This window comes from Culex quinquefasciatus, chromosome 1 (assembly GCF_015732765.1).
Source record: "Culex quinquefasciatus strain JHB chromosome 1, VPISU_Cqui_1.0_pri_paternal, whole genome shotgun sequence".
Lineage (NCBI taxonomy): Eukaryota > Metazoa > Arthropoda > Insecta > Diptera > Culicidae > Culex > Culex quinquefasciatus.
The window spans coordinates 28,394,365-28,407,615 of NC_051861.1; the positions used below are offsets into that span (position 1 = coordinate 28,394,365).

Here is a 13,251-nt window from a genome sequence, read left to right on the forward strand (position 1 = left end):
GGCGCTCTTGTACGGAAACGCTTTCAGCATCCGAAACTAGAACCGATTATTTCCGAATTGTGTGCCTCAACCCCTCTCTGCGGAAATGCTTGCTCCTTTGAGTTTTCGTTCCGCAATTTTCCAACGAAAGAAAAAAAAAAGCAGATCCTCAGCCATAAATTTTCCTCGCTCATTCCCTCGGCAGGATAAAATCTCGAAAAACTTTTGCGTGAAGTCGTCACGGGAGAAATACCGTGTTTTTGGGGGGTTGTGCGGGGTGCCAACTGTATGTTTCTATTTATTTCACGAGCCGCACACACACACACACACACTTTCGCCGAGTTTTTCCTCGTTTGTTTGAGTGGGGTGAAAAGCGTAGCGGTACAAAGAAAATGCTTTTCCACACACTGATAACGACTCGGGTGAGAAAGTTCCACATTTTTGCGACGACAACGGCGAAGAGTTGCGTTTCATTCTGTCTGCAAATGCCACTCTGCAAGGGGGGAGAGGGGTCATGGGCGGTGGAAAGATGATGAAATTCGACGATTTGTTTACAAGAAACAAATTGACAGATATTTATGAGCTAGTGAGAGAAATACCCTTGAGCTATTTTTCACACTTTGAATCAAAATTGATCCATTCACCCTTTAAAGTGACAGGTTGACAGATTGACAGTTTGACAGGTACTTACCACTTTCCACCAATTGCCACCTATGAATAACACTTCACATCAATGTATACAACTTCAAGCTGCTCTACCTCCAACGTGAAGTCCGTAGTAGTGAAGCAAACTTTTAAACCCCCTTAAAGTAGGCAATCCCCTGTTCCGTACGCCCCTGACCTAACCACAAGCTCTCTCCAAAGCAAGAAGCGAATCTTTGGCGAGACTGGGGTTGCACAAAATCAGATTTCGTTCCGGGGGTTTTTGTTTCCACTTTTTATGACGACGTGTATGCGTAAAATATTTAACGAAAAATTTCGAGCCAGAGATACCAACGATCGCCACCACCATCAGGTGCAAGTCAGGACGAATTTTCGGTCTTTCCCAAATTTGCATCGTCCCAAAAAAAAGGAGACTGCTTTTGACGCAAAATTCGGCGCACGCATAAATATTTGCTAGCGTCCTTGGCGACGTTCCTTTTTTAAAGGCAAAAGGTCAGGCTTTTTCGTCGTAGGTTCAAACCGTGCGAAATGGAACCGCGTCCCAAAAACATGATTCAACGGGTCGGATAATAAAAAAAAAGGAGGAATCGTGCCACTATTTGGAATGAGGCGCGGGAATTTTCCGGAAGAGTTTTGCGCTTTTCCGGGAAAAGTTTCGCCAGCATGAGCAAAAGAGAAAGTGCAAAGTTGAATAATTAATATTCGGTGACTTTGACACTGTTTGGCGAGGAGCTACCTGAGTTTTGCAAAGTTGCTCGTGCAAATGTTTAAAACAAATTTAAGGCATTGCACAGAACAAGTGAAATTTGAGAAATTAAATCAAAACTATTTTGTCTTTGTTTTCATTTCATTATCATTATTTAAATTACATCAGGCTCTTGAATTAATCTGCCTTTTCTGTCTAACCTAATATTCTGTAAAATTCAATTTTTGCCCAAGGTTCCCTGTTATTTCTGTTTTTTTACCATTATTTCTAATTTTCCAAAAGGCAGAGACTAAATGAGTTGTTTGGCAAGAATCTGACTAAGTCTCTAAAATTTACCTGTACAAGACTCCAATTGTAGTTTTTTCTGCTTTTTTTGCCTGTTAAGCTTTCTGTCGAACGGCATTCGGTCATTCGGCCTAAATTGATTCTGCCATATAATTTTCTACCTTTCTACATTTTGCTGAAATAAAATGTCTGAAAATGAAGATATCTTTATTGATTGATCTTTCATTGATGGATGTTTTCTGCCAAACATTTCTGCCTTACTGCTCATTCTGCCGCTTTATTGATTGCCGAATAACCAATTCTACCGCTTATTTGTCATTTAGGATGACAAATTATCTGCATTTTTTTGCCGAGCGGAATCTGGTCGAAAAACTTTCTGCCATTCGGCCTTGTCTGATTTTGCTTATTGATTTTATACCGTTTAACATTTCACCGAACGAAACTATCTGCCTTTAGAATTGATCCGTCAAAAAAATCTGCCGTTTTTACCTTGGTTTTGCCTTCCTCACTGAGGTAAGGCTATAATCCTGCTCTGAAAATGAACTTTTTATTAAAAGCTCCTAGACCCACCTTCATGCATACATATCGACTCAGAATCGAAAACTGAACAAATGTCTGTGTGTGTGTATGTGTGTGTGTATGTGTGTGTGTGTGTGTGTGTGTGTGTGTGTATGTATGTATGTGACCAAAATTCTCACTGAGTTTTTTAAGCACTGGCTGAACCGATTTTGATCGAACCAGTTGCATTCGAATTGGTTTAAGGTCCCATACATCGCTATTGAATTGTTTGAAGTTTCGATAAGTAGTTCAAAAGTTATGTATAAAAACGTGTTTTCGCAAATATCCGGATCTCAATTCTATGCACGTAAACGATGTCCGGATCCATCATCCGACCCATCGTTGGTTAGGTAATTGAAATACCTTTTCAATGAGTCCAAAACATTGAAGATCTGGCAACCCTGTCTCAAGTTATGACCACTTAAGTGATATTTATGTACTTTTTTAAAGCCGGATCTCACCTAAATGTATGTAAACTATGTCCGGATCCATCATCCGACCCATCGTTGGTTAGGCAATTGAGAGGCCTTTCCAATGAGTCCACAAAATTGAAGATCTGGCAACCCTGTCTCGAGTTATGACCACTTAAGTGATATTTATGTACTTTTTTGAAGCCGGAACTCACTTAAATGTATGTAAACTATGTCCGGATCCATCATCCGACCCATCGTTGGTTAGGCAATTGAGAGGCCTTTCCAATGAGTCCAAAACATTGAAGATCTGGCAACCCTGTCTCGAGTTATGACCACTTAAGTGATATTTATGTACTTTTTTAAAGCCGGATCTCACCTAAATGTATGTAAACTATGTCCGGATCCTTCATCCGACCCATCGTTGGTTAGGCAATTGAGAGGCCTTTCCAAAGAGTTCAAAACATTGAATATCTGGCAACCCTGTCTTGAGTTATGACCACTTAAGTGATATTTATGTACTTTTTTGAAGCCGGATCTCACCTAAATGTATGTAAACTATGTCCGGATCCATCATCCGACCCATCGTTGATTAGGCAATTGAGAGGCCTTTCCAAAGAGTCCAAAACATTGAAGATCTGGCAACCCTGCCTCGAGTTATAACCACATAAGTGATATTTATGTACTTTTTTGAAGCCGGATCTCATTTAAATGTATGTAAACTATGTCCGGATCCATCATCCGACCCATCGTTGGTTAGGCAATTGAAAGGCCTTTCCAAAGAGTCCAAAACATTGAAGATCTGGCAACCCTGTCTCGAGTTATGACCACTTAAGTGATATTTATGTACTTTTTTGAAGCCGGATCTCACCTAAATGTATGTAAACTATGTCCGGATCCATCATCCGACCCATCGTTGGTTAGGAAATTGAGAGGCCTTTCCAAAGAGTCCAAAACATTGAAGATCTGGCAACCCTGTCTTGAGTTATGTCTACTTAAGTCATATTTATGTACTTTTTTGAAGCCGGATCTCACTTAAATGTATGTAAACTATGTCCGGATCCATCATCCGACCCATCGTTGGTTAGGTAATTGAAAGGCTTTTTCAATGAGTCAAAATTATTGAAGATCTGGCAAGCCTGCCTCGAGTTATGAAAACTTAAGTGATATTTATGTACTTTTTTGAAGCCGGATCTCACTTAAATGTATGTAAACTATGTCCGGATCCATCATCCGACCCATCGTTGGTTAGATAATTGAAAGAACTTTCCAATGAGTCCAAAACATTGAAGATCTGGCAACCCTGTCTCGAGTTATTACCACATTAGTTATATCCGTGTTTTTTTTCTGGAACTAAAAAAAGCTGAAATGTGTGTCCAAACCACTCATATTACCCATTTTTGGTAAAAAGTGAGGAAGGCATCAACCACATAGGTGGATTAGTTAGTTTTTATTTTAATGCCAGACGCTTTGCGGCCAAAATTATAATATAAGAAAAAATATACTTATCTTCCTTTAGGCTGAATGTTTTCTGCCAAATAATTTTCTGTCAAACATATTCTGCCAAACATTCTGCCTTACTGCTTATTCTACCGTTTTGCCGTTTAAAATTCTGGTAAACGAATTTCCCCCAAGTGTACCTTCTGCCCATTCCAGCGATTGACCAATTCTGCCGCCTATTGAAATTATTCCAATTTGTTTGAATTGCTCAAACATACTGAGCTTACGATTTGTGCTTCAGGATGAATGATTTTCCGCTCTTTTATTTTTATTTTTGTCTGTTCAGCTTTCTGCCGAACGGCATTCGGCCAAACGATTTTCTGCCACTCGTCCTAATCTGATTCTGACAGTTTATTTTGTAACGTTTAACTTTCTGCCGAATAAAACTATTTGTCTTTAGAATTTTTGGCTCGAAATAATCCTTCCGTTTGTACTTTAATGCAACACGATCTGTTTGATCTTTCTGGCTGAATTTTGCTGCCAAATAATTTTGTGTCAATCATTTTCTGCCATACGTTTCAGCCTGACAACTTATCCTGCCATTTTTTAACTGCCGTTTAAAATTCTGTTCAACAAATTTCACCCAATTGTACATCTAGCCCAGCTCTACTTCTGCCGATTTACTAATTCTGCCGCTAATTGAAATTATTTCAATCGGTCTTCAAATGCTCAAATTGACTAAGTCTGCTTTTTTGTACTTTGCCATTTTGCTTTCTGCCAAACTACATTTGGTCGAACGATTTTCTGGCATTTAGCCAGTTGGGTTTGTAATGTTTAACATTTTGTCGAATGCAACTATCTTCCTAATTTTTCTCACGAAAAATGATCTGCCGTTTCTCTTACATTTTTTGTAATTACTTCTGCCTGATGGCTATTTCTGCTGTTTTTCAATTTACTGCCGTTTTATGTTATGTTTCACAATTTTCTGCCATATACAAATTTTCTCAGACATTGTTGCACTGGTTGTTCAATTCTGCTCTTTGTCGTCTAACGTCTACCATTTGATTGTATTTTTGCTGCCTATTTTCTTTCAATGGTGTTTCTGCCAATTGATCAAATCTGCCGTTGGTAGAATGATGTTTCCTACAATCAACAATTCAACTGCCAGATGACATTCTGCTGATTGATTTGCTTGTCAGACATTAAATTTTGATCGCTTGGAATGCAACAAAACTCATTTCTGTCAAAATGACGAATTCTTCACCATTTTTTTCTTAGTTGAGTTATTTTCCATCGACTGACACAGCAGTTGTTACAACTCCTCTTCGATTTGCGTGAAATATTGTTCTAAGGGGTAATTTTTGTCCCTGATCACGAATCCAAGCTCCATTTTTCGATATTGCGTAATGGAGAGGTGGTACGACAATTCGTATTTGTATATTAAAATAGGTTGTTTGCTATAAAACTTTGTGAACAAAAATTTACATTTTAATAAATAACACTGCAATGTTACAAAAAACAATAAATTTTTAAATGAAAAATGCTGTTCTCAATGAAGAAAATTAACTTTCGGAAACTACATTAAATTCCACATAAAATGAGATGACCCCACTGAAGTGTTGAAATGTTCAACTTTTCAGCGCTTGTATCGAAATGTAACACTTCTCGATGCCGTTTTGGAATGTGACACTTAGCTTGATGGCCAATAAAATTTGAGCTGGAAACCAAACTTTTCACGGAAAAAAAATCTAATCCTAAAGGTATTTCATGGGATTGCAAAAAAAAAAAAACATTCAATTCGTTTCAAAGCTTGATTTTCTCAGCACTTTTCGTATTTATGCAACCGATGAATGGATGTTATATTTTGTCTTTTTTTATTTACTGGTTCGAAAATCTGTGAATTGCGTTAAACTATGAAAAAAAGTGAACTGTAACATTCAAAGAGAAGGTTTGAAATGCAAATGGTTTTATGACTGCGACAAATTTTACTTATTCTAAGCATGTTTGTGTGTAAATAGCTTCCGAAATGAAATTTTCCCCGTAAAATGCAAATATTTATCAAACAATCACAGCTTGTTTATTCAAAACTCTGCAACCACATCACATCTTGGCAATTTCTTTATCAAAATAGGAAAAAAAACGTGATTTGCACATTCCCACAAAAAAAAAAAATCCCGAATCACACCCAAAACAAGTACCTGACGACGATCCCTCACCATTTTTTGTCGTTGTTCGCGAATGTTTTATTCATAACGATATGGGTTTGAATTAGACCGAAGTAGCTCCTTACGGGGGGATGTCACACCCACGTGTGTGACAAGTGACTCTCGTCGGCAAGGTGCGATATTGCGACACAGTCAATTTGATGCGTTGAGAAAAAAAACTAAGTCATTTTCCGTACATCTCAATCAAGCCGGTTGGTGCTTGCTTTTTTTGGGGAGTTTTTTTGTTTTCCAAGAAAAATCACTTTTGCTCAGGTGGTGCTTTTTCACCTTTTCTGCCGTGTTGAAGTATGTCATAAATAAGTAAAATGTAACGGAGAAGTTGTAACGAGTTGGGTCTTACCTGGTATGAACTCGTGGAAGTCGAGTTTTCCTGGAATAGAAGGGAAAAAGAGAGGGTTAGATTTTTTTTAAATATTAAAATCGAGACAAAAAAAAGTGCTCTCAGTAACATCGTAGCTTGGTTGGCACATCGTTTTTCTAAAGGAAACAAACAAAAAATTAGCACCGTGCTCGGATGGCACGTCGTCAATGGGGTAATTAAACACCCAGTAATAAAAAACATTTTTTAACATTTATGTTTCCTCAAAAAAGAGATTTTTCTCAGAAACATTTCCTGTCCCTTTTCACCCCATAACCGCCGCCCACCAGTCACAAAATGAACGACGTAATTTTAACAGTGCGACATCGCACGGATCTTCTTTCCTGCCGGGCGTCACCGGAAGCCGAAGATTGCCATCGGCATGCGATCAACTTTTGCCTACCTTCCAGGGGTGAACCACCGCTCTAGAAATGTTTCGCATTTCGAACATTTCTTATCTCGGTGAGCACCTTGAGTACGCGCGTGTATGTGTGTGTGTGTATGTGTCACATTTCGTAACGAGCCAAAGGTGACAAGAAATTCGATTCAAAATGTGATGTCTTTTTCACCTCGCTCGTTTGTGTGTGTGCTGCGTGATGCCTATCTCGAAGGGGTTGGGGAATTTTCCCAGAACTTATCATTTTGCCGTCAGAGCGCGCGCGGCGCGGCAGATGACGATGAAATTGTTGTTGTCACATGGCGATGGTGTGTGTGTGTTTTTATTAAAGTGTGTCGACATGTTCCGAAATGATGGTCGTGGCCTTTTCCGCCAGGCAAAACATTACCCTTTGTGTGTAGCCGAGGAAAATCGGAACAAAAATGAAATTGTTTTACACGCTGTAGGTGTCATTTAAATATTTTGAAAATCAAATTCCGCGAGATTTTGGAGGCAAATGATTGCGTCTAAACGAGTTGTGTTGAACCGTTTTCCGGGAAAGGAGGGAAGCGTCACTTTGCTCGTTTTACAGAAAATTACAAATTCTACAAGATTGGAGTAGGTATGGCGCATCGTCATGTAACCAAATGACGTGGATTACGAAAACAAAGTGTTTTCATCTTTTTGTAGCTTTAAAGTGGGACGAGGCATTTTTTCGTACAAACAGATGGAACGCGGATAAACGTAACGTGATGCAAATTTATGCTTATAAATTACATCAAAAACAGAATCAAAATTCTTATTTCCTAACGGGTTTGAACGTTTCAAGTGTTTAAGCGTCTCAAACCTACCGAGAGTCTCCAGCACCTAAGCGTCTCAATCCTCAAAACGAATTCAAGAGACTCTCGAAACTCATGCCCTTCAAGCTTTTCGGTCGTCGAAATTGACTTCACAGAGAGAGCGCTATCAAATGATTTTTTGATTTTCGAGCGTCTCAAGCGTTTTAAGCATCTTATGCTGCTAAAATGTTTCTAGAGTGTCTTAAAACTCGTTCGTCTCAAATGTATCAGCGTCTGAAGCATTCCAAGATTATTGAGTGTCTCAGAGCCTAAAGCGTCTTAATTTCAAATATAAACTTAAGTGTGGAGCAACTCAAGCGTCTTGAGTGTTACAGCGTATAAATCGTCTTGAAAGTGTCAAGTGTCTCAAGAGACTGAGCTATGCGTTTTAAGAGACTCCAGCGTCTCAGCGCTTTTTAAGCGTCTCAATCGACACAAGAGATTTTATAGAATCAAATGCCTCAGGTCTCTCAGTGTCTTACGTTAGTATTCTAAAGTAACGTAAGAGGATCAAGCATCTTAAATGATTCAACGTGTCAAGCGTCCCAAATGCAAACCCTCTCAAAATCGTAAGAATCCCTAGCCTTAAGCCGCAAAAGATTTTTCAGAGGGACATCTAAAGTTTCAACGTCTCAACGTTTCTAGAGTCTCAAGCGACAAAGCGACAAAGTCTTAAGACTCTCTAGCGGATCTAGCATCTCATGTTCAGCATCTTAAGCTTTTCAAGAATCTCCAGCTTCTCGAACCTCTCAGTCTACTCAAGAGACTAGAAAATCAATCGTCACAAGTGTTTCGGCGTCTCTACCGTCTAAAGCGTTGCAATCCTCTAAAACGGCTCAAGAGACTTGAGCATCTCAGAATGTCGGTGAAGTTAAGCGTCACAACTAACTCAAGCGCCGGGGCAGAGGTTCTAAATACTGAAGCGTTTTAGCGTCTCAAACGTTGAGCTATTTCAAGCCTCTCAAGCGTCTCAAATGTTTCAGTATCTCAAGAGTTTTAAGCGACAAAGCGTCTCAAGCGTATCAAGCGTCTCAAATATCTCAAATGTCTCGAGGCGTCTCAAGTTTCTCACGCGTCTGAAGCATATTATGTGGCATACCGTCTCAAGGGTCGTTAGGCGTCTCAAACGTTTCAGCGACACAAGAATCTGAATCATCTGAAACGTTTAGGCGCCCCAAAAGTTTAGGCAAGTGTCTTTAGTGGTTTTAAATCGCTTAGCATCTCAGCATCTTAAGCGTCTCAAGAGTTCCATAGTCTCGAGAGTCTTAAGCGTCTAAGAGTCTCAAAACGTTTCGGCATCTCAAGTGTCTCAAGCGTTTCAGTGTCAAAAGAGCATCTTTAGCGGTTTAATTTATTTAAGCAATTCAAGCATCTCAGGAGTTTCAGCATGTCTAGTGTTTCAAGCTTCGCATGCGATTTAGCTTCTCACAAAACCTAGAGCATGAAGTGGCATGGAGTCAAAAAATCAAGCCATTTAAATTATGAAAATCTTAAGTCCCACCTTTTAACACATCCTGCACGTAACGCAAATCCAATGCTTACTTCATCAATCTTGCCTATCGGAAATTGGCCAAGAAAACAAAGAAACATTGAGAGTTCACCCCGGTTCGATCCGGGGTGGTGGCATAACGACCGAAAGAGATCTCCGAAATCAGCCATATTTTTACGATTCCGATGGGAGGCCTTCCGAGAGGAAGGTGGGGTGAAGTTCTAAATCTTGCCGTTTTTAGCTTCCGGGGACTTCTACGAATGGCGTCGGCAAAATTCTAGTTTCTTGTAAAGACGGTCTGATCTTTCAAAAGGTCCAATAACATTTGGAGATGTTTAGTGAATCTTTAAGAAAAACAACCCCTTTCGTAATGTTACCACCGCCTCGTGATATGAACCCTCCTCCGCTGGACCAGACCAGGAAGGTCCGCCCTCTTCCCAAGAAAACCCCCCCGCCGGTGACGACCGATGACAATGTTCAATTGTTATTGCTGCCACGTGCTTGGCATGCCGGACTGTGCCACTGCCGTCGATTCCGGTGACGGTGGTGGGACGACGACCATGATGGGCGCCGAATGCCTCCCAGGTGGCCAATAATCGAATCGCCCCTAAGTAAGACCAGAGCGTCCAGACTAGCCGCGCTCTGTGTGGAGCGTCCGGGCTGGCAACATTCAATTAGAGTGATGAGATGGCAGGGTCTCTCTCCTTCTCTCGTGCCTCGATTTTCGTTCTCCGGATTGACATTCTGGGAGAGGTTCAATTGGCCGGGAAATCGCGTTGACACCGGGAATTATGGGGACTGGCCAGGACCTCGTTTTATGGCTGGTTGAACTGGACAGGGTTGGTTTGATTTGGTAATGGATCGGAATGCTGTTTGGGGTCGGGATATTCGTGAGTTGGACTGGCTTTGAAGGGGCTTGAAGCGAAATCAGGTTGCAATAAATTGCGTCGTCATTCGAAATGGCTAGTTGCGTACGTTTAAGCGTCTTAAGTATTGCAGGAGTCTCAAACGTCATGCTTAAGCATCTTTAGGGTGCACAGCAGCCAGTTCCCGTGGTTTTGAAGATACTTAAATGTGTGTATTATCACACTGTGTAATAGAAATCTTGGTGCGAAGAGCTCTGGTTGATATGCACCGTTAAGTGTTGAAATAATAGCAAATGTCCTAAGCGTCGTAACAGTATAAGTTATTTAAGAGTCTCAAGAGTCTCAAACATCTTGAATTTTACAAGTATTCCAACATCTTATGAGTCCTAAGCATCTAAAGAGTGTAAAGTGTTAAAAAGTCTCACACGTCTCAAGTGTATCAAGCGTCTCAGTCATCTTGAGCTTTGCAAGTATTTCTAGCTTTTGATGAGTGCTAAGCGTCACAAAGCTCATACGTTTTTTCAAGCATCTTTGGAGCCTCAAGAGTCCCAAAAGTCTCAAGCGTCTAAAGAATTACAAGCGCCTTAAAAATTTCAAACTAAAGCGTCTTAAGACGGTCAAGCGTCTTAAGACGGTCAAGCGTCTTAAAATTATCATCATGATAATCTCAAACGTCTAAAGGGTCCCACTGGCTGATGCTTCTCAACATTCACAGGCGTCTCAAGCGTCACAAGCGTCTTAAGTGTAGTAAGAAACTCAAGCATCACGAGAGTCTTAATCGTCTCAAGGGCCTCTAACGTTTCAAAGTCTCTGACGACGACTTAATGTGAGCCTTTAAAACGCCTAATACGTGTTTTAATCGTCTCAAGATACTCTTGCGTCGAAACAATTTCAATCGTCTTAAGAATCTTAAGTATCTAAAAAAGCTTCATGATTCACAAATAATTTTAAGCGTCAACAAAAGTTAAGCGTCTCAGATGCCCTAAGCGTCTTAAGAGTCCGTAGCGTCTTAAACGTCATGATTATCAAAATAATGTTGAGAATTTCCAGATCCTTAAGCTTCTTTAGAGTCTCAATCGTCTGAAACACTTTACAAGAGTATCAAGCAGTTTCAAAACATGAAAAAATCTCAATCGTAACTCAATAAGACACTGAAAATAAAATACAGGTTAACTTCTAGAAGTTCTTTGTCAAACTTAAATTGAAAGTTTAATTTGAAAACATAATCTTTATTTGATACCTGTAAGTCAAGACCAAAGTCAGAGCGTTACATTGTATATCGCAAACCCCAACACTTTTTTTTCCATAAATCCACCAGCACTTGTCTCCAGTTCCAGGAAAAAAAACCCCCCACAGCACCACCGTCTGCGGTGCGGTACACCAACAAACCGACAACATCACTCATCAATCTGTGTGGGTGGCAAACCCCTCCCACGCCACCAATAAAAAAAAGAGGCGAATCCAAAACAAAGACACCGCCGAGCAAGAAATCCGACACCACGTGCCCCACCCACACCAAACAATCTGAAATACCTTCTGGCGGCTGCCGGGTTGGGTTGTGTGTGCAAAAATAATGGTCAATATAAGAGATTTCACACAAAATTAAACTGAGATGACATAATCCGACCACAGAGCCATCCTTCGGTGCCATCCCCGTCCAGGTTTTGTGAGGGAAAAAAATAATAATAAAATTCCAGGAAAATGTCAGAGACCGCGCTGAAAAAAGTTTGCTTACCAGATTAAAGTGTTTCAAGTGACGGTTTTTTAATAGTGAAGATTTTTTTCAGTGTATCCTTCCTTACTATGTGTGGACACAAGCTATACACATTTTTATCGATGTTCCGCCACTTCCAGTCTTAGTTCTGGGACATAAAATCCGATCATGCCGAGTATACTTTTTTGGACACAAACTTTGTAAAGGGCGGAATTACCATCGAAATGAGGCAATCGATGGAAGTTTACATCCCGTGTTCGGTTGAAGGTCTAGCCAAGTAGTGGGCTGACCAAATGGGGGAAAAACCCGGCTTGAAGAGGAATAAATATTATTTATTGCACTGTTAAACTGTTGTAGGTCGTTATCGCATAGTCCGAGTTGTGTCGCAACGTTGCTCATCAGGACTACGATATCAGCTCACCCAGCAGTTAAGTTATGTCGCCATTTTATGCTGTCCGTTGAAAATCACCCACTTGAAATGCTTGACAAGCTTGGTGAGGGTGATAAAACGTTGATTCCTCTCAGTAATGGGCAGTGAAACGACGTTCGATTCTGAGCCTGGCAACACTTGCTAGAGAGGAGCGCATTCCATAAATCCATCAACGTGCGCGAAACGTGACTGATTAGAATTTCAATAAATGTTCATTAGCGCGAGCAATTCTAAACCCAATTATGGTGGCAGGCGAAAATCACCTGTCTGAAGTCCGAGCCGCCACCTGTTCCTGCATCATCATCAACTACGCCGTCATCCAAGCTTCTAGCAGAGGCAGACACGTACTAATTTTGAAACCATATTATTTGTTTCCATTTGCCGGACTTGCTCGGTCGTTGGCAAATGTCGAAGGGGAAGGTTATCTTTTTTGTCGAGGAAATGTTTAAAATCTGTTCAAAAAACATATTCAAAAAACATCGGAAAAACTTGTGTTTACACGGCAAGAAACCTGGCGTTTACGTCGTTTTCCTTTGAAAAACTTTGGTGTTAAACTCAGTAAAAAAGCTGGCGTTTACGACGCTTTCCTTTAACTCAGCAACAAATGTGACATTTACGTCATTTTCTTTAATTCAACAAAAAAAAAAACTGGCGTTTACGTCACTTTCTTTTAAAACAACCACACGTTTTGACAGATTGACAGGTTTGAACAATAATATTATGATAAGTACTTACCCCAGTTTAACTTCTTAATTCACCTCAAGTTGATAGGCTTGGAGATTTGCCTAAGTATTGTTTGAAATCCGTAATTGAAGCAACATTCAAACATTTTTAATTTAATCGAAACGTAGAATTTTTCCGCTTGGATAAAACTATGTAACGAGCATAAGACAAGACGCTTACGTCACAAGGC

At 40.2% G+C, this 13,251-nt stretch overlaps 1 protein-coding gene across 3 annotated transcripts in view; it reads right to left on the bottom strand.

The window, feature by feature from the left end:
• LOC6042017 (cytoplasmic polyadenylation element-binding protein 2) overlaps nucleotides 1-13,251 on the bottom strand; it is a 605,979-nt gene that overhangs the window by 172,471 nt on the left and 420,257 nt on the right. For all 3 annotated transcript variants that reach the window (XM_038254618.1, XM_038254624.1, XM_038254613.1), the window contains one exon: nucleotides 6,607-6,636. In XM_038254618.1, coding sequence (XP_038110546.1) covers nucleotides 6,607-6,636 — 30 coding nt within the window. The remainder of the gene's footprint in view (nucleotides 1-6,606; nucleotides 6,637-13,251) is intronic.